The sequence below is a fragment of the Fringilla coelebs genome (genome assembly GCF_963513975.1).
Source record: "Fringilla coelebs genome assembly, chromosome: 1".
NCBI classification, from domain to species: Eukaryota; Metazoa; Chordata; class Aves; order Passeriformes; family Fringillidae; genus Fringilla; species Fringilla coelebs.
Window position 1 is genome coordinate 65453699 of NC_140028.1, and position 27449 is coordinate 65481147.

At 40.3% G+C, this 27449-nt stretch overlaps 1 protein-coding gene across 1 annotated transcript in view; it reads left to right on the top strand.

The window, feature by feature from the left end:
• Window positions 1-6360: 6360 nt before the first annotated feature.
• TERT (telomerase reverse transcriptase) overlaps window positions 6361-27449 on the top strand; it is a gene marked incomplete at its 5' end in the record, with an annotated part of 29772 nt that continues 8683 nt past the window's right edge. The window contains 10 exons of the mRNA XM_084226552.1: window positions 6361-6588; window positions 7597-9484; window positions 12386-12581; window positions 16795-16984; window positions 18289-18471; window positions 19793-19954; window positions 20348-20443; window positions 22412-22497; window positions 24317-24430; window positions 25762-25833. Coding sequence (XP_084082678.1) covers window positions 6361-6588; window positions 7597-9484; window positions 12386-12581; window positions 16795-16984; window positions 18289-18471; window positions 19793-19954; window positions 20348-20443; window positions 22412-22497; window positions 24317-24430; window positions 25762-25833 — 3215 coding nt within the window. The remainder of the gene's footprint in view (window positions 6589-7596; window positions 9485-12385; window positions 12582-16794; window positions 16985-18288; window positions 18472-19792; window positions 19955-20347; window positions 20444-22411; window positions 22498-24316; window positions 24431-25761; window positions 25834-27449) is intronic.

The window sequence follows — 27449 nt, forward strand, 5'->3', positions numbered from 1 at the left end:
GGGACTGTAGAGAAAGGTTCATGAGGAGCAGCTTGAGGTCACTTGGTCTGTTCATTCTGGAGAAAAGGAGACTGAGGGGAGACTTTATTGCAGTCCAAAACTTCCTTGTGAAGGGGAAGCAAAGGGGAAGATTCTGATCACTTCACTCTCATGACCACTGACAAGAGTTGAGTAAACAGCACGAAGCTGAGTCGGGAGGTTTAGACTAGGATTTTATTAGGAAAAAGTGTTTCATCCAAAGGATGGCTGGGCAAGGGAACAGGCTCCCCAGGGAAGTGGTCACAGCACCAGCCTAACAGAGTTAAAGATGTGTTTGGACAATGCTCTAGACAAGTCTTAGGAATGGGGCTGGGTAGAGCCAGGAGTTGGCTTTGATCATCCAGATGGGTCCCTTCCAACTCAACATATTCTATTTAAGAATTTTCTCTTAGTATAAGGGAAGAACTGTGATGTCTCCTTTTTAAGGATATCTGGAGCTAATCCGTTTGCTTCAGCTATTTCTTTAAGCTATTCTATATCTTACCACTCTTTTTAATGGGTCCCTAAAAATCCTGGTTTGATTTTCATTTTTTTAATTATTATTTTTAGAATTCCCCCTTCCTTCATCAGAAAGAACAAAATAGATTCAAAAGGCACTTTTAACACTGGAACATTGTGGCTCACACCTGCCTATGTTTGGTCAAAAGAGTAGGATAGCTTTTCCTCTGGTGCCTCCAGCTTTCTGTTTAGTGGTACTCTGTCCTTTTAGTCCTTGCCATATGGTACCCATAAAATGTCTTGGAAGCTGTTTTGAGTATATGTATGTATTTGGGTATAGTTGCCTCTCAGTTTCTGTCCCCTGAAGTTCTTTATTTTCATCTCCAGCTCCACAATCCAAATTTAGAGAGAGCTCTGATGGTTTCTTTTACGATGATTTGTCCTCCTATTTCTTGCACACCTGCAAAGACACATGGACTATCTTTCTCTTATTTTGGACTTTGAAAAGTTGATTCTGAACATTTTTACCAGGCATTATTTGCCTATAGCAGTCTCTAGCCCAAGGTTAGTCTGTGTCAAGCAGCCTAAAGGTGGGTGTTTCATTGGTGTGGTTCATCTGCGTGCTTTGGTCCTGTTAATCACAAGCCGAACATAACCAGGGAGCAACTGGGAATGAAAAATGCCAGTTTGCTCACTCATGAGATATTAAAGAAGAGGGGATTAGAACAGGCTGCAGGTCAGTGAATAAAATAAAGTTTTAAAAAGTTAAGAAAAAATGAGGAAAATAAAACCCAAAGAAGGAAAATTATGCAAATTTAAGCAATTACACCACCAACCAACTGATGCCTAGCCTCTCCCTGTGCACCTTCTCCCCCCACCCCCCAATCTCTCCTCAGCTTTTTATGCTGAGCGTGACACCATATGGTATGGAATACCCCTTGGGTCAGTTGGGGTCAGCTTTCCCAGCTGTGTCATCTCCCAGATTCCTATGCACCTCCAGCCTCCTCACTGGTGGAGTGTTGAAGTGAGCAGAAAAGGCTCTGACACTGTAAACATTGCTCAGCAGTAAAAAAAATCTCTGTGTTATCAAGACTCTTCTAGCACAAGTTCAAAACTGTAACTGTAATAGCCCTGTAAAAACTAGTTTGAAGATATTTAACTCTACCCCAGCCAAAACCAGCACATGGAAAATTAATTTCCCCTCAGACTCACTAGTACTGAAAGGCATCCTGAAATCTGAGGAGGAGCAAAGTGGGATGAACTTGGGTGTGGCTGGCTGCCAGCCAAGAGTCTGAGATAAGGGTCAAAGAGCTTGGGGAGGAAATACTGGAACTGATGTGTGAAAAGCAGCACTGAACATTTATTAAACAGAATAGAAAAGTTCAGTGTTTGATGGGCACAAATGTGATGTCTGAGTCAATTAAGACCTGACTTCGAGGAGGCAAATGGAGGAAAGGAAGGGCTGTTTTAAGGAGTAATAGGGCAAGTAGGGAGAAGCTGAATCAAACAGTAAGGTGTTAGTAGAGTGATGCCATTCAGGGACCATCACACAGTGTGAGAGCTACACAGCGGCCTGGAAAAAGCATTTAAGAGGTGAAGGGACCACTGTGGCTCTGAGGGAGCATCCCAATCCAGAGGATTGTGGTGGACAGACATGGGAAGAGCCAGACCTGTGTAAGCCTGGTAACTGTGATAGTACTGCTGAAAAGGGCTTGTTTCCCCATACCACATGCCCTCTGTGCAGGGCGAGCCAGAGAACCAAATCACATCTCTGTTCACCAAGACCACTGTAAAGAAAACAAAAACTGCAGATGCAAGCCAACAGAGAAGAGAACAAGTCACTATCACAACAGTCTTCATTCCACAGCAGATAAAAGCCATGACATGTGACAGATGCTCTCAAAAGGGATTACACTGAGCAGCTGGTTAGGCTGAAGAGATGGCCTTGATTAAAGGACATCACTGTATCACCTGTCTCAAGCAGATCTTCAGGCAATGTGGCACCAAGGTCATAACCAACATAGTTATAATATAAATAACCATAGTTAGTGATGACTCAGACTGATGGGCCAAAAAGGGGTCTTACTCTGACAAATTGTACTGGTTCTGGCAAGGACAGAGTTACCTTTCTTCAAAGCAGTCTGTTTGTGCTCTTCTTTGGGTCTGTGACTAACAGACAACACACCCACATCTTGATATTGCTAAGCAGCACTTGGAACAGGATTTCTTTTTTCCCACTCTGCCTCCAACATGAGCAGACTAGGGTGGGCAAGAAACTGGGAGTGGATACAGCTGGGACAACTGACCTGAACTGACCAAAGGAATGTCCCTTTGTATCCTATAATGCCATCCTCCAGCAAATGTAATGTTGACTCCTCCAGTGTGCCATAGTTATCCACATGTCCACTAAATCCATTCTCTACTACAGAGTTAGTCAACTTTCATAACTGAGTCTTCAGATTTACTGCTAGGTAGTAAATCCCCATTATATCCTTCAGGATTCTTGATGTCAGGTAATGTATTTACATAGCCTGTGATACAGAAAGTTTCTGTCTTGACATGGGGAATCCCCGAGTTCCTTTAAACTCACTGGTACTTACCATCTAATTATAGAGACTCACCGATTTTTGTATTTTTTATCTCTTTCTTGAACAACATAATTCACAGTACTTTGACCTTGAGGCTGTTCACGCTGTGTGTGAAGATTTTACACAAGAGCCTCCCTGAAATTCCTCAGTATTATCACAGTTCTCCTAAGTGTTCCTTCTCTATTTTTGCATTATAGACTTCCTGGCAAGCTGTTCCACTTCTGATGTTTCATGTTTCTTTAAACTTTGAGAAGTTATTAATCAAAGTAATCTGATATTGGTTTTTTTTCACTTTTCTATTTGAACACAGCTTCAGGTTTTTGAAAGATGCCTTACTTCATCTTGTGACATTTTTTCTAAGAGTTTCCTTTAGCCTTCTCAAATGGAGCTTTGAAAACAGAGGCACATTTGCAGAAAGCTTGCCTCTTTAAATGGCCATTACTTAAGCTGGACCCAAACATAACATCCCATTTCCTTTGACTTTGTTGCTTGACCATAAAAACACTGTTTTATATTTATCATTCCACTATCATAATCCATTCCCAGGGTAACCCCTTTTCACAGAAATTGGTTGTAAAGCAGGATGTGGATAAGGTTAAATATGGCTTGAAGCAAATTTTGTTGAGAACTGTGGCCCCATTATTTGTCCAGATCAGGGTTCTCAGTAAAAGACTGATATTGTAGTGAGCACAGAGAAGTTTCCACTAAGGGTCACTAAAGTAATTAGGGAGTGGGACAATCTCACATACAAGGAGATTGTGAGGCAGCTGGAGAAAAGGCTCAGTGGGGATTATATCAAAGGATTGTTTAGCCCAAGGAGGAAAGGTTCAGTGGGGATCATATGAAAGTGAATAAATACAAGATGGGTCCAAATTCTTCTTAATAGTATCCAATATCAGGATAAGAGGCAGTGGGCACAAATTTAAATAGAAGAAATCCCATTTAAATATGATTTTTTTTTTAAAGTGTGATAAAGCACTGGAGCAGGTTGCCCAGTGAGGTTATAGAGTCTCTATGTTTGAGGGTATTAAAGCCTGATTTGACAGGGCACTTGGCAATCTGCTCTAAGTGACCCTGCTTTGAGCAGCTGAGTCGACTAGATGCCTCTATAGAGCTCTTTCAGCCTCAGCTATTCTATGTCTCTGTGATTCTATTTTCCTTATTCATTCTGCCACCCCTCCAGAAAAGACCCCAAAAGCCAAAAAAATCAACCTCTTTCTCCATGTTACTTCATTCCACCTCTCCCTCCTGAATTCTCCCCCCAGCCCAATGGTAGACACAGAAAAACATGGGGTACCAGTGAAAAGAAAGAGGAAAGAGCCCCCCTTAGCTTGGCTGCAGCAGCCCTCTCCCCCTCCACCACTGCTGTGGTTATTGCAACCAAGCAGGCATCAGGAAGAGGCACAGGCTGGGACCTGACAGCAGTTGCTGGAGATTAATGTCCTTTTTCTTTTTTTTCCTCTTACTTTCTTCCTGAACATGCTTCTCACAGGAAATGGTGAAGTTTATGTTTGCCACAGGCAACATTCTACCTTAAGGGTGCTGTCACCTTTGGAGCAACACAGATATGGGGGGAAATACATGTCAAGTAGATCCTTCAGAGGTCAGACCAAGGGCATCAGCTTTATCACTACCCTAGGTGCAGATGCTGATGGTTTCAGGCTGTTTACAAATCCCCTGCCCCTCAGTGTGCAGTGGCAGTGCAGTATTTCAGTTAGAGCCTCACTGAGGTCCCATGAAACCTGGTGTTATTTCTCTGCCTCCCTTGGGAATGCCAGCTGGTGCCTGTCTCTGTTGAGGGCTAAAAGAGTCTGGCAAGGTCACAAGGTGCCAGGGAGTTGACTCCTCAGCCATGCTGATGTTAGGAGATGAGCTGCTTTGCTCCCAGGAAGAAATTAATTGTTTTAGTAGGAAAGGAGGCCAGTCCTCCATGAGCATTGGGATGCTGACCTCACTCCCTAGTCTGTAAAGACTTCACTAGAGGAAGGGAAGGTACACATTGCTCTGTCTCTGCAGACCCACAACTTCTAGACGTCTGTCCCTGCCAGGTGAGAATTACTCACTGCATGGCACCACTTCAGCCAGGGACAAGACTGTCCATGACCACAGGAACACTAACATCTCCCTTCACCTATTGACGCACCTGAAAAAATAACCTTCTCTACAATGGGATCTGTTGGATGGTTCCTCTCAAAGATGAGGTACTCTCTAATCTTTGGGAAGGAGAGAGCTCTGTTATATTTCTGCTATATACTCACAGCAATCTAACTATGAAGCCTGGGTAGAAGACAGTCAGCCACCTCACCCTCGGTGAGGTGCTAACTCCATCTTGCCCAAGCATTTACGCAAAAGTCCTGAGTTTGTTGAATTTATGCGATGTGTCATGCCACATTTTCTTGCATAGGTTTTTGGAAATTCAAGTAGCATATATCAACCAGTTGACCAGATAATTTTCATGTATTTCCAACACTTGGCAGAAGTCAAAGGCAGGACTCCTTATGGAAGCAATGTTGGCTGAGCAATTTCTATTTCTCCCAGCATCCCTTAATTCTGTTATTGCACAGATATTTCACATATATTGTCCTTGCCCATGGCAAGGGGGTTGAAACTAGACGACCTTTGAAGTCCCTTCCAACGCAAACCGTGCTATAATTCTGTGATTTCTACTCATTCACCTGGAAGACACACAGGGTCTAGAGACCTGCACTTCCCCAGGGCTCTACTGCAATCTCTTTCACAGTCTGGCATCAAGTATTCTATCATGAAGTCGTCAGATACCAAGGTAAATTTGGAGTAGGAGGTTACACTCTACCGCAGGCGATTTGGCTTCTTCTTGCATGAATTTGATGAAAAAGTGCAGGGTGAACTACTTCGGTATTTGTAGGGTTTAGTGTGTTCATCTCCACCATAATCTCTCCTACAGTTGCTCTTATTTGCGATAGATCCTCAATGGAGTGCTGATCCTGAGGGGAAAAAAGCGTTCTCGTAGAGGACTCCTGCCGCGGTGCCCCCGCCGGCGGAGCTGGACAGCGGCCTCCGGCCCCGCCCCGCCCGCCCCGGCCCGCCCGCCGCTGCTCCGCGGCCACGCGGGGGGCACCGGTGCGCCGCACCAGCGCCGCATTTTTAAAAGGATGCTGTGGCCGGCTCCTTTTCCTCCCGCCTCACCGGTTAATGCTTTTATTTATTTATTAATTCATCGCTGAGCAGCTGCTCCGGGATGCCCGGTGGGCGAGCGGCGCGGTCGGAGGGGCGCCGCGGCTGCGCCAGGTGGACCCGTGCCCTCTTTGGCCGCAACATGGCGGGCAGGGAGTCCTTCACGGCCGTGCTGTCCGCTCTGCGCCGCTGCTACGCTGAGGCCTTCCCGCTGGAGACCTTCGTCCGGCGGCTGGGGGACGGCGGCGCCGGGGACGCCGAGGTGCTGCGGGCCGACGACGCCCCCGGCTACCGCAACTTCGTGGGGCAGTGCCTCGTGTGCGTGCCCCGCGGCGCCCGCGCCATCCCGCGGCCCTTCACCTTCCAGCAGGTAGGAAGGGGCCGGGGGCGAGAGCCCTGTCGGGGCTTCCCTGGGACGGCGCTTCCTGCGCTCCGTGCGGGCGCGGCGGCGGCGCGGCGGCCCTTGGCCCTTGGCGGCTGCTGCCGGGCGGGCCCGGCCGGCTCCCACGGCCGTCCGCCGCTCCATCCTGCCGCAGGGCCAGCGGGGAGCGGTGGGAATCACTGCCTGCCTCTCGTTGGGGATGGGAGAGCAAGGCCCAGGTGCGGGCGTAGAGCGGGCGGATAGCGCTGCAGGCTGCGTGCCTGGGGCTCCCGGACTCCCTGCCTGCCCATGTGGGTAGGGGTGAACAAGCCGAAGGTGGCCGGGGAGCGACTGGGGATAGAGAGTGCCCCAGTCTTGAGAGATTAAAGAAGAAGCGGGTAGAACGGGCTGCAGGTCGATGTGTGAGCGGAGGAAAAGCTTCTCAGAGGGGGAAGACCGCTTTTTTCTAGCGCCATATGAGCCAAACTGTGCTGTGGTAGGAAACAGATGTGGCAAACCCAGGACAACTTGTTGAATGGGTTTTGGAATTGTGTGCCGAGTCGTTCCGTTGAATTTTCCTTTACATAAAAGGAAATGGAGGCCTCAAGAAAATTAGCGTTAGTTCCCTGGAGGTTGGAGCCTGCGCGAGCACGTATGCGTGCCTGCAAATGTGGATCTGCGAACACGGATTCACTGGAGCCAGTGGAGTCTGAGCTGCTGAGGGACTCAACGGGAATAATGCAGGGCGTTTCCTGGGCATAAAAGCCAGGATCAAAAGGGCAGATGTTAAAAAGACTTCCTTCAAGTCGTCAGCTTACGTTGCTACATGTGAACATCTTGCATTACGCTTGGAAAATCTTAATTTTTGAGTATGATGGTTGTGAATAATGAATGCTGCTTTGAAAACTGGTGTCTAGGGCTGTGTATCCTTGCATGTGTTTTTTATTTAAAGGGTATATTGTGTTTATGGAGGAGTAACTGAGAAAAGCTAATTTTCTTTTTTCTTTGTTTCTGCAGTTATCTAGTCAGAGTGAGGTCACCGCAAGAGTCGTTCAGAGATTGTGTGAGAAAAAGAAGAAGAATGTCCTCGCATATGGCTACTCCTTACCGGATGAGAACAGTTCTCAATTCCCAGTCATGCCACTTTCAAAGATACACAGCTACCTACCCAATACTGTCACAGAAACTCTTTGTATCAGCGGCTTCTGGGAGACACTGTTGAGCCGGATAGGGGATGATGTGATGATGTATTTATTGGAACACTGTGCAGTCTTTATGCTGGTTCCCCCTAGTAATTGTTACCAAGTTTGTGGGCAACCAATTTATGAACTTATTTCACGTAGTGTAGACTCATCCTTGGTATTTGTTAGACAAAGGTTCTCAAAGTATAAACGTACTAGCCTGCTTAAATATATGCGAAAAAGGCTTACGTTTCATAGAAATTATCTTTTAAAGTCATACAGACAAAGATGTGAAGTTACTGTCTCCAGAATGAGAAATGAAAGAAAGAACAAGAGACAAAGCTTAGTGCCCACTGACCAGTGTTCTGCAAAAGCTGTTTCTAAAGCAAGCAAACAGATCAGAGTGGTTACTGAAGATCAGGAAAAACAGAGTAGCTCCAGTTCATGTGTTTCAGCCATAGCTCCATCTCTAAAAAGGAAGATTCATAGAGAACAATCTGAAATTCCAGCCAAGAGGGCAAAATTAGGGGAGAAAGTGAGAGAGAAAAAGGTGTGTAGTCTTCTTCCTGGAGTAAACCAAAGTAGTTCCGAGAGATCTGAAACTGGGTATGTAGCACCACGTTCTGAAAGTGTCATTAAAACCCCCCGTATTTCTGAAAGAAGTGACAGTGCTGTGTCTGGTCCTTCTTTAGTTCACACATCTCGTGGCAGGAGAAAGTTTGTGGCAGGCTCTCTTCTGCAGAGATTTCAGAATAACAAACCTTTAGAGTCCAACATTAAACTGCAAGCAGAATCCAGTAGGAAAGGAATAGAGATTCATACGTATGAATCTCAGTTGGCTTCAGGACAAACCAAACCTGTGGAGGGTACTTCAAAATGCAGAGAGCAGGAAAGTCCCCAACCTCCTTTATCAAAGAAGTTACCAAATAGACTCCTGAGTTCTGCAGCATACATTGGGAGGAAGTCTCTTCTCTATTCTTGCAGGAGTTTCCAAGAATGTTTTCCTAAATCATTTGTATTGAATCGCTTGCAGGGCTCTGAGGCAGGTGGAAGACGGCTTATAGAAGCTATATTCTTAAACCAAAATCAGGTGCAGCAAAGGCATAACCAAAGTCTGCCAAAATGCAAGCGGAGGAAGAAGACGTTGCCCAAACGCTACCGGCAAATGAGGCGTACATTTCAGGAGCTGCTAAACAACCACGGAAAATGTGCTTACGTAGCTCTCTTGAGAAAAAATTGCCCCGTTTGGATATCTGAAATCATTATGAAAAAAATCAAGCTGTCTTGTCAGGCAGCCTTGCCTGGGGAAGCAGAGGTTCAGAAGCAAGCAGAACAGTTTGGGAAAGAGCCTGCTAAGTGTGTGACAAGCAGCCGACGTGAATCTGGTCACACTGATGTGCCAGACAACTTAGGTGCTCCCCTCTCAGAATCTGTGCATGGGGAGTTGCCGCCGAGTGAGGAGCAAAACCCGCGAGAGGCACGTGATTCAGCCCTCATGGAGCTCCTCAAGCAGCACAGCAGCCACTGGCAGGTGTACATGTTTGTGAGGGATTGCCTGGAGAAGGTCATTCCTGATGAGCTTTGGGGTTCAAACCACAACAAGTGCCGGTTTCTAAAAAATGTCAAAGTGTTCATTTCCAGGGGGAGGTTTGCTAAGGTTTCATTGCGGGAGTTGATGTGGAAGATGAGAGTGAATGACTGCATGTGGCTTCGTCTAGGCAAAGGTACTTCTTATATTAAAGAACTTAGTGGTGGGGCTGTCAGATAATTGGTGTTTATGGTTAAGGTGGGAAGGGGAGGATATTGAATCTGGACTCAGAATTGCTGAGTTCATTGGTAAGAACCATAGCTGAGAGAGCAAACCTGGTAGTGTTTGTAACTGATGGTGGAGGGACACTTAAGCTTGTCTTCCTTCCAAAACTTGTTTGCATTCATGCTGTTTGTGTTTAATAGAGTGATGTTTTGATAAACATGAATTCAGAACCTAGACTAAACAAAAACCAAAACTCTTTCCCATCCACTCCTACTATCCAAATTGCAGTAACTCAGAAAATCCATTGAAGTGTAACCTAAGCACGTAAGGAATAAACACTGCCTGTTTGTTACTGTAGGAGTTCAGAAAGAACTAAAAGCAAATCAATGCACTTGCAGTGGCATGGGTTCCTCTGCTATGGGAGTGAAAAAAAACCAGGGTTTTTTACTCCCTCACATCAACCCTGTGAGAAAGATATGAGACCCATTCAGTACAGGGATTGCCTACTATAGAATCACAGAATGGTTTGAATTTGAAGTGGCTTTAAAGATCTAGTTCCAACCTTCCTGCCATGTGCAGGAACACCATCCACTAGACCAGGTTGTTCAGAACCCCGTTCAGCCTGTCCTTGAATCTTCCAGGGCAGGGACATGCACAACCTCTCTGGGCAATCTGTTCCAGTTCCTTACCACCCTCACCCTAACATGTAATCTAAACCTACTTTTTTTTCAGTTTAAAACCTTTCCCCCTTCTCCTATCATTACATGTCTATGTGAAAAGGGCTCTCATCATCTGTCACCTTTTTTAGAGCCCTTCTCTAGGATTGAGAGACTTACTGAGCGCTCCTTCAGCCTGGCTAATTGGTGGTACAGAAGTCCCCAGGCTGAGTGGTCCCTGATTAAAAAGCTCTCATGAGGGCAACAGCTGATTGCTCCAATTTGTGTATGAACCCATTTCTCTTCAATCCTCTTTTCAAATGACTGGTCAATCTTTATTTCCTTGAGTTTCTTCTTCAGACTCTATCCCAGGATTTAGATCCAGGCTGAAGCCATTGTTCTGGGCTTGATTGCTGTAGGATCTAGTGCATATTTTAATTTTTCTGTGCTTGTGTTCTTCATCTATTGCAATATGGATTGCACTCCCTTAACTGGTATGCTTACAGTGTTTATTCTTACCTGGCATTGTACTTGGATCCTACAGTAATATGAACTGAAAATGGTATTCTTTTGTTAAAAGGTGCAGTAAGTTTTGAAGCTGTTACAGGTTCTTTCTAGTGTAGGAGGAAAATAAAAAGTGATGTTTGGGAACTGATGTCAAAAGTAAGGGAGGTTACACTTCATAAGAAACTCTTAATTCTAGGAAACATTTCTTTATTCAGATACTGTGATTCAAAAGCATGCTTTCCAAAATGCTGAGGAGTTAAATATTTTAAAAGGCTTTATTGTAAAATATGTGTGTGATTCATAGTAATTTGGAACATCTGGTCTTTGAAAAATGTAATGCCCTCTTCTCTGGTCATATTCCAGGCAAAGTAAGATATAGGCTTATTTTTATTTTCATGGAAGTACTCTCAAGTGCTTGGTGTTTAAACATCCTTGGAATTGCTTTGCTGCACTGTAGGTGTTTTTTTCCTCCAAAAGTAGTAGTGGTTTCTTGACAATTTCCTGAATTGTAGTCATTGTTTACATCTGTTGTCAGTAGCTTAGAAAAGAAATCATTTATTTCCAGGAGAGCTACCTATCAGCATATTGATTCAACTTGCATATTACAACTGCATATTGCAGCTCTTCAGTTAGAGGATTTTCCAGCAGTGAAATTTTTCCCTGATTTTAACTGGCTTCTGTTGAAGTAGTGCTAGTCTTTTTTTAAGTGCTGTAAATACATGAAAATGTTTCTGCCCTGGAGCATGCAAAAATGAAATAGAGTCAAAAACTGAAAATTTATTTCCATTTTATAAATTCTACTGTCAGGTCTGTTGCATCAAAATTAAACTTTTTTAACACATTCTTGCCATGACCATGACTTGTGTTAAGCAGCTAAACCAATATTTCTGTGTAGTTTCTTTAAAATGCTGTTGCATTTGGGCTAAATTAAACTCTTTAAATGTAATTAGAAAAAATATTATTGGAAGTTGGCTAAAACATCAGTATTGTAGCCCAGAGCCTTATTCCCTGTTTATCTGTATTTAGACATAATTACAGATCTATGTGACCTTAAATTCAGCAGTAGTTAGGAATGTTGTAGGTTCATAATTGTTATCCTATCTAAATGTTGGAAATACTGATAGACTTTGGGTGATTTATATTTTTTCTTTGTTTTTCTTTGACTGCAACAAAAAGTTTTATATAGGATGTCTGAAATAAAGTCTAACACTATAATTAGTTAATTTTCATGTAATTGGGAAATCTGAATATCATTCTTATCCCCAAATCATCCCAGTTTACTTTTGTTAATTTTTACAGTATACCTATATTAGTTTCAGTCTTTTGCTTCTTTTTTCTTAAAGTTTTATATTATTGTAGACTTGTTTCTTTTTATTTGACCTCTTTTTTAATGCCTTTGTGCATTAAAAATCTTGCACAATTGATGTCAGGGTAAGAAAGTAAGTCTTTGGGCTACTGAGGCATGTATTTGTATCCTCTATGTCAATTTGTCACTGCAGATTATTCCTGTGTTTATGCTTTAAGCTTGGGTCAGTTGCATTATTTAATGCCCTGAAAATTTGGAGTGTAATTGTTTGTACTTACCTTTTTTCTTTCTCATGACCTCAAGCTGGGGCAAGAATGTTATTCAAGTTGTTTGTGTGTTCTGTTTCTTTACTCATGCTAAGAGTTGATAGTTACTATAACTACCTTTGAATTATTTATTGAAGGTGATCACTTTGTTCCTGCCGATGAACATTGTTTCCGTGAAGAACTTTTGGCCAAGTTCCTATACTGGCTGATGGGTACCTATGTTCTTGAGTTGCTCAGATCATTTTTCTATGTCACCGAGACCATGTTCCAAAAAAACATGCTCTTCTACTACCGAAAGTTTATCTGGAGCAAGTTACAGAACATTGGAATTAGGTAACACTAGAAAACTACTTAACCTTTAATGGATATGTAGAAATCGTGTGTTTTGTTGTGTAAAGATATATTTCTGCTTTAAGTTATTTCTCATTCATCTTCATTTTATTTGCTTCATTTCCCAGAGGAAAATTCAACCTGTGATTGTAGCATGCACAGTTAGTAATTTCAGAAACATTTTGTGTGAGAAAACTAATTCAAATTGAGACTTCTTCATTAGAAATCTTTGCAATAATAAAATCCAGTAGGAAGAGGATTTTGTTATAAGTCCAGTTTTTATACCTTTTAACAATGAGTAAAGCATAGTGATAAAATCCCAAAGTAACCTTTTAAAGTGAAAGTTCATTTTAAAAATACTCAATTTCCTTCAACTACTTTAATGTAGAAAAAGAAAAAACAAGGCTCTGCTGAAATGCTGTAACACTCTATTCATAAAAATCAGACAGTAGCCTAGTGGGTTTAGGGATTTTTTTCCAAAGGTTAAGAGTTTTAGAAGCCACATCTCCTTTTTTAGTATGGCTGGGATTCCATGCTGATTTTTGTGGTCTTAAAAATGCATGTATTTAAGTTAGAGCGTTATTTAAGACAAAATTTTAAACAATTAATTGACAAAATAGGAAAGGCAATTTTAATGAACGGTGTTGTGCACCATTCTCCTTAGTTCACCTCTTTCAGGTTTTCTTTATAAATTGCTGGTATCTGAGAGAGCTTTGAAACTGTGAAAAATTTGCATACTTAATGTCGTATGTTTTAGTGGCTGTTTTGTAATGGTGAACCTTTTGCTTTTGCTCTGATCTTTTGGTCCACAGCGTTATATGTGTGATTTTTTTCCCCCTCCTGCCCTGTCACTCCCTGATTTCAGCATTGATATCTCCAGTGTCACTCTTTGCATTTGTGTTTGCACTTAATTGAGTCTCAATCTTGTTTGCAGTTGTAGCAGAGAAAATGCACTTTGAATAGTAGTGGAATGTAATTTTCAGTCCCACACATTCTGTTTGTCTTGTCTTCAAACTAACAGCTGTAATGTTGCAATTAGTGTTTTATGCAGTTTCACTATACTTAAAGACTATTTTTTGGCACAAAAATACGATCAAGTGCTGACTTTCACATACTAGAGATACAATAAAAATAATAGAGGTAGTAAATAATAGATTTTTTAATGGGGTTTGTGGTTAGAAGCAATCAACTTGGGATTTAGCTCTTTTGTGTTCCCAGTTTCCCAGAAAAACTCATTGTGTAAGGTGCTTTGAGCTCAAAAGACCTTATGCTAGGGTCTTGGTTCTTCTGATTTTCTCTCCACTTATTTCCGTACCATGCAGGAAGCCCCTTCTCACCTTTTGCTTGGAAGGGCTCTGAAGTGCAGGTTATTGTAAGCTGCAGAAACATCCCACGGAACTGCTGCTGCGTGCTTGCCAAAGGCGTGTTCTAAGAACAGGATGTTTGCTTCTGGCTAGAGGAATCATAGTTTAAAAGGACTTTGAGTCTCGTTCCAACAGCTGCAGTTAAGCTTCACTGACAGGGCTTTCAGCACTGCTCTTTCACGTGTGATCTGTTACATGAGGTCTGCCACGAGTCCAGCTTCCTGCATTCATAGAGGTGGCCAACTGCCAACTTCACATAGGAGGAAAGAAATTGGAATGTAGGTCTTTAGAGATACTGGGATTCAGTATCTACTGTATTTAGGACAGCCTTGTCCATTTTGAGGCTGTTCAGACACTGTCTGCTCTTAACCAACCAGGCGCTGCTGGTGAAGTAGTGCCAAAGGCTTTGAGCTGCTTCCATCTTGCCTGGAGGAGTGTCTGGTGACCTCATTTGTTACCCTGATGGATGTTCTGTGGTTCTTCTGGTTCTCCTCAGCTGGAGCTGCTCAAGGCAGTTGCTCTGAGCTGGTTCACAGGAAGGTATTGGTAGTTGCTGATTCCTGTTGAGTTCTTCTGCATCCTCCTTTGGAGGAAGAGAATGGATGGACCAGGCTGAACTGAGCAGACCTGGACCTTACTTATGAGCTTACCTTTGCATTGACTGCATTGTCAGTGGGGAGCAAATCCTCATCTTGAAGGACTGTCCTTTTGAGGAGATCATCCTAGACAGAATTTTACTCAAGGATATGGAGCAGGGTTCTGAGAGGGGCCTTGGATCTGTATATTAGCCTTGCTGTATTGGTGGAGATCAGTGTCGGCTGTCATTGTGAACAGACAACTTTGAATTAATTTTTGAAGCTATACCAAATGTCAGTCCCCAAATTAATAGCAGACTTTGCTGGGAAAAATCCAATATTTTGTGATACAGTTGCTTCAAGTTAAATAGCATGCAGAATGTAAAGTTGTGTGTTAAAAATAGTGAACAGTGTTGTGTTTTCCTAAAGCTCATGCCATCCCTGCCTTTGCCACACACAGTGGCTGCTGAGGATTAAAAACTGCAGAAGTTCTGAATGTTCCCCGTCAGACTGAGGTGAGATATCAAAAGACAGCAGGACCATCTGGTCAAGTTCCTTCAAGTTTCAGTGCTTAACAGCATTGTGAGTGCCAGTGAGAGCAGCATGCTCCAGTGGCTGCTAGATTAGCACACATTCAAAATCATCAGCCCTGCTATAAATGCCATGAAATAAGCAATGAATGTTACTGCAGGCAAAATGGCATCTCCAGCTGGCCAGAGGGAGTAGCGAAGATGTGCCAATGTCTGGCCTTTGTCTTCATTTTTAAAGGAAGCCATAGTTTTTAGTACAGTGATAGAGGTCTGTTGAGGTTTTTTTCCTTCTGGTCTTGAATGTGAGCTGTAAAGGGAGGGAGGGAAATTTGATCATTAAGTTTTTTCTGTTGAACTGGAGTGATTTTGTTTTATCCTGGTTATCTGTCTAATAGTGTAGTAAGTGTTGTGTTCAGCAAAGAATGTAATTTTATAAAGAATAGTGATCCCTCACTGTGGAAAAGCAACCATTTCTGCTTTCCTTTGGGCAGCATCTGTACCAGGAACTTAATTTGAAAATTTGAATATTAATCCTCAAAGCTCTCTTTTCAGTAGCTCAACTCACCGGCCCTGCATCCCACTATACTTTCTAGATGTCGTGCACTGTATCCCTCAGATGCCAAGAGTCCCAAGCAGACAGATCATGAGCTTGTATTTGAGTTGTATAGGCATACAAAAGAAGCATTTGTGTACCTCTCTTACCTGCATTCTTGGCTTCTTAGGTGTCTCCTAGAGCATCTTTACCAGGTTTCCACCATTCACCCACTGCCTCTTGTAATAGTGTGGCCTCCTTTTGCTAAACCAGCCTGTTGGATTGTGTGGGATGTAAAAAGTCTTCATGCAAATTTAGATCGATGTCCAGTCTTTTGTGAGGACTTGAATTGCCTCCCTTACTTCCCAGGGTAATATTACAGCCATTAGTCTGTAGGGCACATTTTGTCCATCTGAACAATACAAGCAGCGCAGGAGATTTTTCCAGGTCTTTTATGTTGCAGGCAGGGTACTTTAACTCTGCATCCTAAGTAAAAACAAGGGCTTTTACTCCACCACCATTTTCCTGATTCATTGTATGGAAAAGTATTGATTTTGATTTTTTCATGGAACTGCAAATCCTGAGGGGGGGGATCTGAGTGGAAAACACATTTCCATTAAGGTGAACTTGGGAAGCCCAGAAACTGTGACTTAGGCGCCATTGGTTCTTATTTCTTTCTGCTGTTCGCTTCAACTGGCTCATCAGAGTCCTGGATATATAAAGCCCTTATGATGTCAGTGTATCCCAGCATCTAATAAGTGGTAGATCCCCTAACTCTTAGGAGTAGAACAGTCATTACAGTTTGTATCTTCTTCCCAGGAGCTGTCCTAGAGTAGTTTTCAGAAGGTTCTTTTCAACTTTCTTAATGCCTTTCAAACTTCTGAAACCATGAGCAATATCCAACTTCCTGTTTCTTGCATAAAGGATATTTCAAAATGTTCATATGTATTCCACAAATCTGGGCTTAAATTTTAATTTGTGTTAAAAAGGGTTTTTATTTGCATTAAGCAGAAATACATGGTTTCTTTTTGTATTATATTGTCATTAAGATGCTGTGATATTGTTTTGAAATTCAGAATTTCATGTCACTTTCTGTCGAGGTTGGTATTTGTATTATCTTAGAAAAGTATTTGGCTTTAGTTATCCTAAAGACATTAAATGTTTTAGTTTTCTGCCTTTCCTGTTGCTTACACTAAGTGTATATTTGTATTTTAGAAACCATTTTGTCAAAGTACACCTACGGCCTCTGTCTTCAGAGGAGATTGAAACTATCCATAAAAAAAAATTCGTTCCTATGGCATCAAAGCTCCGGTTTATTCCAAAACCAAATGGGTTGAGACCTATAGTAAAAGTGAGCGGTGTTGTCGAACCACGAGCACTCAGCAAGGAAAGCAGAGAAAAGAAGGTTTTTATTTACTTCATTGTTTTATATGCATTTGATGTAGGTGACTAATAAATGGAGTAAACATTTTTGTTACATAAAGCTAGTTTTAACATGGTGGACTGTAGCATTCTGATCAAAATGTCTGAATGGGTCTGTTGCAGCTTAGCTTCTCCCTTTCCAATGCTTAATTACCACAAGCCTCCAGTTCCAGGATCACAAACTTCTGTTGGCAAACCTGCCTTAAGTAAATGAGCCCAGCAGAATAACATGGCTTGTAAAGTAATCCCATTTTTTTGATATGGGTGAGTCTGGCCTGTTAGGATTTGCCTTAATACTGATGGTGCGTGTTGATCTGTGAAGTTGCCTGTGGTGCCAGTGAACAGTGGTGAGCTGGGTAGGTTACAGGAGTGTCTTAGGAAGGGGAAGGAAGCTGAAACAGGCACAGTAGAGAGCTGGGAAGGAAACTGAGAGTAATTGCAGTGTGGGAACAGACAGAACACTCAGTGCACAGAATAATCTATTTAACAGGGTAGTTAGCCAGAAGGAATGGTAACAGCCCAGTTTCACCGTCTTGCCTGCCTGAATTAATTGCTTTTCCTTAAGGCTGAGTCTCATTCCCAAGATTGACTGTTCCCCAAATTGGTGAGGTGTCAACAGCTTCTTAGCACTAACTGTTCAGACCATGTGATCCCAAACCAGGTGAAAAGAGCATCGCTAAAAGTTGTTCTGAGCTGTGGAGTGTTATTTCACATAATATTGCACATTATGGTGTTTACAGAACTAATCAACCTGCATGACTTCAGTGCTGCTCTGATGTATTTGATTACCCCCACAGCTGAGTTAAGTCTTTGCTCAATTACTTGGATAAAGTACCTCGAGAGGCCCAGCTGATGGTGCAGCTGGAGTTAGTATAAAATCTCAGAGCACACCTTCTCTTTGTTGTTCTTATTGCTGTCATTATGTCCAGCAGAGAGAATGAATAATATTTAAGAAGCTATTTTCAGATCAGTAGTGGATTTATTTGCTGCCATTAATCTATTTGTCACTGTAACTATTATGCCTTGATTTCCAAGAGTCAAGTATAGGAGCAAAAACATTTTCAATAGGATTTAACTGTACCAAAAGAAAAATCTCTGAGGCTGTTTTGTTACTTTGAAGTAGTTACTGCAGTGATAGTCAGGCTTTCTTAAAGCTTCAGTTGAACAAAATAATACAGTAAATGCATCCATTTAATCTCAAACTTTATTTAAATTTGTAATCTTTGTATTGCAAAGAATTTAATGTGTTTCAGCGTAATTTAAGGTGATTCTCTTTGGTCTCTTTAGATGAATCATTACAACACTCAACTAAAAAATCTGTTTAGTGTGTTAAATTATGAACGGACTATAAACACCAGTTTTATAGGCTCTTCAGTGTTTGGGAAAGATGATATCTACAAGATATGGAAGCAGTTTGTTACAAAGATTCTTGAATCTGGTGGTGAAATTCCTCATTTCTACTGTGTAAAGGTATGTATTTTTAGTTACATATAAAAACTAGCTTTTCAAAACTAGCTTGTGCAGATACTTTTATAGCTGTATTAGCTGTAATCTGACTGCATTTTTTTTTTTTTTTCCTAAATGAATTGTTGTGCATACCTTCCAGACTCTGGTTAGTTTTTCCATGGGGGTGGTTGCTTGCTTTTTGTGGATGAGTGATCCTGCAGTAGAGCTTCCTTTGCTTGGGTGTTTTTCTGTCCATCTTTCTGTTGTGCAGGAGCTTCTGCTTCCATGTATGCACTGAATTTTTTGCAGTTACATTTAGCTGGGTATAAAAGTGGAAGAAAGATAGAAGCTCAGATAGCCTTTTGAGCCATATGAAAACCAGAAAAAAATGTTCTATGTGCTTTTAAATAAATTCAGTGTCTCTTAAAAAATTTGTTTCTTCCATCTCACTATCATTAGTTTCTGTTGAAAATTAACACATGACTTCTGGTTGGTGTCTTTCCAAGAAGTTTCTTCTCCCACTTTGAAAAAATCAGTGCTTGTGATAGCCCGTTATTAATGGAGTTTGTTCTTCATCTTCACACTTCTGTCAGTTCTGTATAGCAGGCAATATTTTGTGTTTGATTTCAATTCATAGCTTTGAACTGGGCAACGTATACTGAAATAGGTAAATCACACAGGTTTGTAGGTGTTGTAGGGGGGCTGTGTTCTCATCTCTCATATGTTACTTGTCATCCTGCCCTGAAATAACTTTCATAATTTTGTCTTATTATATTTCTAGCCAAAGGGTCAAGTCATTGACATAATTTGTCTTATAGTAATCCTAAGATTGTTGCTTCTACAGAAAGTTTTCTGATTTTACTAGGACAAGTAAAAGCAGAGGCAGGTTTCCAATACAAAAAGGAAAGGAAGAGAAAGGTAAAATATGTAGGTTTGTAGCTTTCCTAAAGTCTAAAATGTCATCTCCGTGGTCATATGGTGAGGAAAGTTTCTTAAAATATTTAAACATAAAAATATGAGTTATTAACTTAAATGATTGGAGGTTTAGTGTTTGACTTAAGGTTGCATGTGATATAATCTTCTGTTAGTAATAAGAGTTGTGTTAAAACTGATGATTTGGATATTCTTTTCTAAGGGAATACTGGATGAGTGGGGAAAGGTCTTTCAGATAAGCAGTGAGTTTTTGTTTTGTCAGGAATTTGGCCTGAATGGTGCAATAATTTTACTCCCATGTCATCTATCCTTCAGCCTTGCTTACATACTACTGCAATACTTCCTCTATACTACCCGAATGTTTACAGCAATATTGCTGAATATGTAGTGGAAGATATTTCTTCTGTTTCAGGCTGATGTGTCCAGGGCTTATGATAGCATTCCTCACAATAAACTGGTGGAAGTGATTTCGCGGGTCCTGAAGCCTGAGAAGAGAACTGTGTACTGCATACGGCGCTACGCTGTGATTATGATTACCCCAAGTGGAAGAGCCAGGAGGCTCTATAAGAGACATGTATGACTCCTGATTTCTTCTCTTTGTGTTGTAAGCATATTTTGGTCCAAGGAAAGTTTGGCTTTATAGCTTTCTTTAGCCGCCCTTTGAAGTGGTTAAGTACTTAATAAACATTTTTTTAATGCTGTTAGATATTTTCCAGGGGTAGAAAAAAAGCTTGCTTTTAGTCTATGCCTTTTAAAGTTTTTACTCACTCTTAGTAAAAATAAAGATAAATATATTGTGGAAATAGAGATTTGTGGGTGAGACATTTCATTTTAATGGTAGAAGAATTCTTGGATTAAAATAATGCAATAGGGCTGGTTCTTTGACCTCCTCTGAACAGAAAAGTCAGTTACTGAATTTTTTATTGCTTTTATCATTTGTTTCTTTACAATTTAAACTATTACACAGGTTTCTACTTTCAAGGACTTTATGCCAGACATGAAGCAGTTTGTGTCCCAGCTTCAGGAGAATGACTCATTGCAAAATGCAATAGTAGTTGAACAGGTAAGTATTGTGAGGATTCTTTTCAACTGAAAAGGAAAGCTACAGAAGAATTAGATGAAGATTGGGATTTTTACTTGTATGTACATATTATGTGGTGCCATTACTTCTCATCTAGTTAACCAGCACCTTCTTTCTTCTGTAAAAAGACTTTAGTCATCTCTTCTTTGATGTTTGTAACAGACTCTTGAGTGTTCAGCGGGAGAAGTGCACCAGGCAAGAAATCTGACTAAAAGTCTTTCTCAACTTTTCCTATATTTTCTCATTATTTTCTCAGACTTTTATTTTAACCAGTTTTTTTTTTCCTTTCCTAATTTCATTGTTTCTTGCTACAGTCCTCAAGTGAGAAATTAACTATCTATAAAAGCGGATGTCAACACTTCCTATCTCCAAAACATAGGGAAGTAAGAATGAGCAAAATGTATTATAAGCCAAGTAGCTAAGGATGTGACATCTTGACTTGCAAACTGCAAGTTTGCAGCTTTTTGTTTGTTGTTTGTTTTAAGATCTTATTTTGTGCCTAATTAAAAATTTAAAAAGCTGATTTTAAGGATTGCCTGTAAAGGTAGATGAGAATGAACTCTTCTTTAGGAGGAGTTAAGTACAAAGCAAACGATCAACTCTTTAAGTTTTTGTTTAAAGAGATTTCTTGCTTTCAGTTACTTAACGTATGGTTAAAAATTACATGTATTTTAACTTTACTCCAAATGATGCTTTGTTGCAAGAAGCAAGCATCCTTCTGTTTTCATTCTTGTGATACAAGTGTTTGTTCTCAAGACTTCTTCAAGCAGCATGACAAAGGCATAGAAGTAGGTGATAGGCCCAGACAGTTTCTTCATGCATTTCTTGCTTGGAATCATGGTGTTCTGTAATAACAACCTACAAGATTGTAAACAAGAGCAGACAGGTATGTTCTTTCAGGCTAGCAATTCCTCTTCAAATTTTTCTTCTCTGAACCTGGCAGTGGAAAATGACAAGATTGGCAAAGGTGATTTCTAACATACAAGTGAAATGATCTTGTGTATCTGTGGACGTAGGAGTAGAATATGTGGTGTGGCTGGTGTACAATTCCAGGATCCTACAAAAATAAGAAACTCTAATGAGTACCTGGATGAAAATGGAAACTAGCTGGATCACTGATGTATAAGTACATTTTATCTTTTTCAAATGATTTAGAGAGCTATACTAGGTACTGCATGAGCAGCCGTGTTCTATTTAAAAATATTTTGTGTTTGAAAACAATTTGTGTGTCATTATCTTAAAAGAACAAAGTATTTTGAGAAAAGTGTCATGTCAGGCTGGGTGTCTGTGCCATTGGTGCATCACCTTATCTTTTCAATGCAAGTAATCATGATCTTGCCTGGCTCTATCAAAGGCTGGGTGCATTTGTCAGCTGTCTAATCAATGGAAGTAGTAAGTAATTTTATGTTAATTTGAATTAAGTCATTGTTAAGGGTACTTAAATTGTTGTAAATGGATTTTTTTATCTTATCATTTTTAACAAAATGTTCCATAAATATTGAGTGGACAGCAATGCATGGAAGTGTTTGTAATACCCGAAGAAGTGTGTGTTTTGCAGCAGAATGGGCGAGTGTGTCAAGACTTTGGAAATCATAAAGATCCTGACCTACAGAAATTGTCCAACAGGATAGAAAGGGGCCAAAAGAGCAGGGTCTTATACCTTGTAATAATCCAATCTATTATGCCAGCACTTAAAGTGGATTTAGATTTATATTTGATTTCTCCAAACACAAAACAAACAAAAAAAAATTTGTTGGATGTTGGGGTTTAACTTGTTGGATGTGAGCAGCTTTTTAGTATGTATATTCAGATACTGGGTTTAGGGTTTGTCTTTTCACTTACATGGGGGTTTGAGCCACTGCAGTCTACTTTTGTAAAGATTTCTGTGTATCTTCAAAGTTATAGTGTACTTTTCATTTCAAATCTTGTTTTGTTTTGTCACATTTCTAGAGCTTAACTTTCTACGAGACGAGTTCCAGCCTGTTTAGTTTTTTCCTTCAAATGATACATAACACCATTCTGGAGATTAGGAACAGGTAAAAAAGAAATCAGTTTTTCTTTTATAATATGCTTTGTTTGTTTCCTGTTAAGAAGATACCTATAATTGACTCTGGGGACTTTTGAATAGCTGTCTTTTAAAAATTTTTTTATTTCATATTATTGAGAAATTTTTATATCAGTTTAAGCTCCAAAAAAGCATGAAGAGTATGGAATCAACTTTAAATTTAATAAAATTTCGCTTCCCTACCTGGATGATGTCAACTATTTACAATGCATTATTCCATAGAATGTGGAATAGCCTTCATAATACATATTATTCCATAGCATATGCAATAACCTTCATTAAAACTGCAAGTGTAATTCAAAAGGAATATTCTTTAAAATGGTGGGATGCACAGTGGTGAGCAAAAGCAAGAGTTAACATGCAAGCAGTCATGCAAGAGCCTTGTTAGTCATTTCCCTGAAGTGCAATGGTTTTGCTCTTTGGCAAGTTGCAATAAAATTAAAAGGCAGTAGCAACAGGAATTTAAGTTATTGGCAACTCCAAATTTAAGAATCAGATGTTACAGAAAGGAGTAATGCAGATTTCTTCTTGTGTTGGTAGAGATACTGACTTGGTACTTATATTTTGCCTCTAGGGGGCAAATGTGTACCATGTCTAAAAAAGGAAGTACTTACATGATCATTATTTGTAAATTCAGGGTGATTTATGTTAGAGTCAACAGCTTCTAGCTCTGGAAAAAATACCTTTGTTTTAGCATACTTATTTTAGAATCTCACAGCATTGAGGGAGAGTGAGAAATGCTCTTGAAGGGTCACATAGAAGCATGTTTGTTTTTATTTTTTTCTAGCATTGATGCTTACGCTCCCTTTGGCAGGATCATAAGAATGCTCTTGTGGCATACTTTAATAATGACTAACCAACACGAGTATGTTTCATGGAATTTTAATGGTTGCAGAGAAAGCACACCCTGACAAAACCACCTTCACACTTTCAAATTCAGTCACAACTTGACTGAAAAAATACTGTTTGTCCTGAAATGAACTTAGCCCTTTTAAGAAGCTTGTTCTTGTTTGTCCAGAAAAAAACCCATATGTTCAGTAAATAAATAGAAATGTCTCTTTTTCTCATGAAAAAATCACAAGTCAGCATTAACTTAATGTTTTGAGAAATTGCTGATTATTGAGCTGGGGACCTCTAAACAATCTTTTAATACCATTTGATACTTTTAACAAAAGTCTGTAAGAAAATAAAATTACTACCAGGAGTGTTATCAGATGACTGAAAATACAGGTAGGATCAGTGCTCAAAAGTAGTATGTGGTCTCTTCAGCTTCACCAAGTCAATCATGTAATAGTGGTGAAGTGGACATTATAGTATCACTCTGCTTCAGAGAAATGTTGTGAAAATAATTCCCTTGGGTTCTGTGAGCCATACTCATTTGGTTGATGCCAGCATAGAAAATTATTCCAGTGTACTTAGTTTTGTGTATAAGAGCACTTCTCTTGAAGCAGTCACAGTAAGATGTAACAAAGACTTAAAAATCTTCAATGAAGGATGTGTCTGCAGCAAAAGGAGGCATTGTGGTTTGAGATCAGTTACGCAGTTTTTTATTTAATGGCAGTTGTCTCTGGAAGTTTGTTAATATGAAAGGACTGCATGTATTAGTGGGGTTTTTTTCATTGTTAAAACTTCTAGATATTTATGTAGATTCTTAGAAGAAAGAAAAAAATTTAAGGCTAACTGCAAGCATATAGCATATTTCTTATGGTATACTTGGAAGAAATATTTAACAGCTGTTGTGGTCTTGTTACATGTTTTGATTTTTTTTGTTTTCTTTTATTCTTTGGTAGGTACTACTTGCAGTGCTGTGGAATTCCACAGGGCTCCATTTTGTCAACCTTACTTTGCAGCTTATTCTATGGAGATATGGAAAACAAATGGCTCTCTGGAATAAAGCAGGATGGGTAGGGATGCTTTGTTCTGTGCTCTGTTACAGTAATTATTAATATGTAGTACGTGTGTTTAAAAATTTTCTGACTTTAGATTTGAATTTCAAGGATTTCCAACTTCATTAGGAGTATGGTGCACACAAACATCTCTGCAGCTTCAGTGAAATTGTGGTTTTTTGGGGAGAATTTCCCCATTGCAAGATTGTGAAGAAAATGCAGAGAAGCTTTCCCGTATCTTTGGTAGCAGATTTATTCTTAGGAAGGGCAATGTATTTAGGGATGCTGTAAGGACTCCTACAAGCTGCTCTTGTACTTCTCAGAAGTTTATGCCTCACTCGTTCCGCATTATCTGTGGTCTTTTCATCTCAGACAAGATGAGGTGTTTGTTACATGCTTTCTAATACTGATACTCCAGGCTTCTGCCTGAGGGCTTTCCAATCCACTGTCGGTAAATCTTAACATTTTATCAAGGTCAGAGCTTTATAGCAGATTTTTGTGGAGTATGTTGGTTCTTGTTTGAAGCCTTGTATGATTTTCGGTAAATCTTCTCAGTCTTTGTGCCCTGCATGTCCTTGTTCCTTAAGAGCTTGACAGAAAGCTAGCCTGATAAAAATTTTACCTCTTTATTAGCTGTAAAAATTTTGAGGTTCCTTTTACCTTTGTAGAGCAGATTTTAGAATGTTGTTTAAGTGTCTGTTGAATGATCTTGATATTGTAATTTGTTCTTTAAGTCAGAAGAATAAGGTGGTTATTGACTTGGCTGGGCCAAGGTGCAGCTGCTCTGGCCATAGTGATGGCAGTACTCTTCCTTTGAAGATGAGACTGTACAGCATCATCTCCAGAGCTACTTCTCTGTGATCTGCTAGGCAGGATTTACCAAAAAAATATGGGCATGCTTGGGGTCTGAATTCTGTTGGAAAATTTCAGCCTTTCCAGTAGTAGATGGTATTCTGGTTTACAGTCAAGTTATAGCTTCATAAGCAAGTTATTACCTGGTAAACAAAGAGAGAGTTGGAGCCCATCAAGAATCTACTTGTGTACCTGGTCTGGCACCCCTTTCCATTGTCTTGTCAAGAAAAGTACTGGAAATTCTCCCTTAGAAAAGTGTAAAGCCCTGTATCCAGGGAAGCCATTGTGGAATAGTTTGTGTGTTGTAAATTTCTTCATGTTAGCCAGTCTCATTGCTTACAGGGAATTTCTTGCTGAGTCTCAATTTGGAGTTCATATGTGCCTCTACCATCTTGTGAATTAAAATAGGCAGGCACATTTTTGCTCTGAAGTGTATGAAAAAACGTTGAAAAGGTTACGTATTAAAAAATCTAAGATTGGTTTCTTCTTGATTACAGAGTCCTGATACGTCTCATTGATGATTTTTTGCTGCTTACACCACATTTAATGAAGGCAAGAACTTTTCTAAGGTATGCTGTTAGAGACATAGTCTGCCAAGTAGTAAGCGTTATCTTTTATGTAATTACTTTTCATCTTTATGCTCATAGGTGTATTTGTTTATGAGTTAACGATCAAGGGCTATTTTGGAGTCCTTGGTAGTAGCCTGTTCTTGGGAAGAATCCTGAAACTGTGTTTTTGGTAGCCAGTTAACAATCTGTTGCAGTTCACATGGTGGGCAATTCCTGCTTAAGTTTGAATTAGGGACCTACCTACTAACCTTGGTGGAGCTTCAAGCAAAAATTAGTATTGCAGCCTAACCAAAGCAGCTGACAGTTCTCTTTGAAAACCATTTTCCCTCAAATTTTTTAAGATGCCTTATTTACATTCTCAAAATGTTTTTATTGGGAACTCAGGCTGCTGTTTTCTGTTCCCCAGGAAAGAATGTAGCTCTGGTCCAATCCAATATTGCTAAGAATTTTCTGGTCATTAACGTTCCATGATGAGTATCTGAAGATACCAATAGCATGGCAGTATGCAGTTCACACTGAAGTTTTAAAACAGTAATTCTTTATTGTTCTTCAGAACTACCTTTTCTTTAAAAATGGAATCCCAGAAGTTCCTGGTTACTGGGGATAGGAGTGTACAGTCAGTCCTAGGGGAGTTCTGCTGATCAATTTAAAGGATCCAAAGAATATGTCTTGAAGAAAAGCTTAGCATCTGCAGTGTTGTCAGTTGCATCATGCTTTTCAGTAGTCACAAAGATGCAGCTCTGTTGTGAGCTTGAGAGGTGATGGAGCAATCAATTAAGTACAGTTTGAAGTACAAATTGTATGAAATAGTCGTAGTGTTTTTTGAAGACTTAATTTATCCTCATTTTCTTATCAGAACAGAAGGAAATTTCTAGGGATCTGTGGGTTTACAGATAAATCAAACTAACAGTGAGGGCTTCAAGCTATTAATCTCTTATAACATCTTTTCAGCACAGTGTCACTTGAATAGCAGTGCAGATACTGTCCTTCTTGCCCTTTGAAGTTGTCTGCATCTTCATTCTACATCAACTTCTGTACCAGCTGTGTTCTGTAGAGACGTAGCCTTTCATGTGGGAGATTTCCAGAACTGTTTACAGATCAGATCCTATGAGCTCTCTGCCACAAATGGAGTAGAACCAGGTTTTCCTAATGCAGTATTAGAACTGGGGGACTCAGTAAATTAGTTTTGAGGAGACAGCATTAAGACTATGACTCCTCAAGAAAAAGAGCCTAGGTCTTTCTCTCTTTACAGCCTGCACCTGAGTACATTGACAAGTAAGGCCAACTGCTTCTTGTCCATGACACTGCTGATCCAGTATGTAGCAGGTAATCAGCAGGCATTCTGGCAGTGAAAACATTCTTAGGGAAAATGATCCCCTTCAAGACTTTTCATCAGATAAGTGAGGTTCCTGTTATATGGATTCTCCTTGCTTTTGTTAACTTCCAAAAACAGTAACTTGTCATCTTTTTCCAGTGATTTTTATTTCAGAGGTTTCTGTGAGTGTGGTTCAGGCAGCTTGTCTCAAGTGTTGCATGGCTGATGTGCTTAATTTGCATTAATCTGTAAAATTTTTTCTCCATTATCCTCAAGTTTATTTATTTTATATATTTATTTA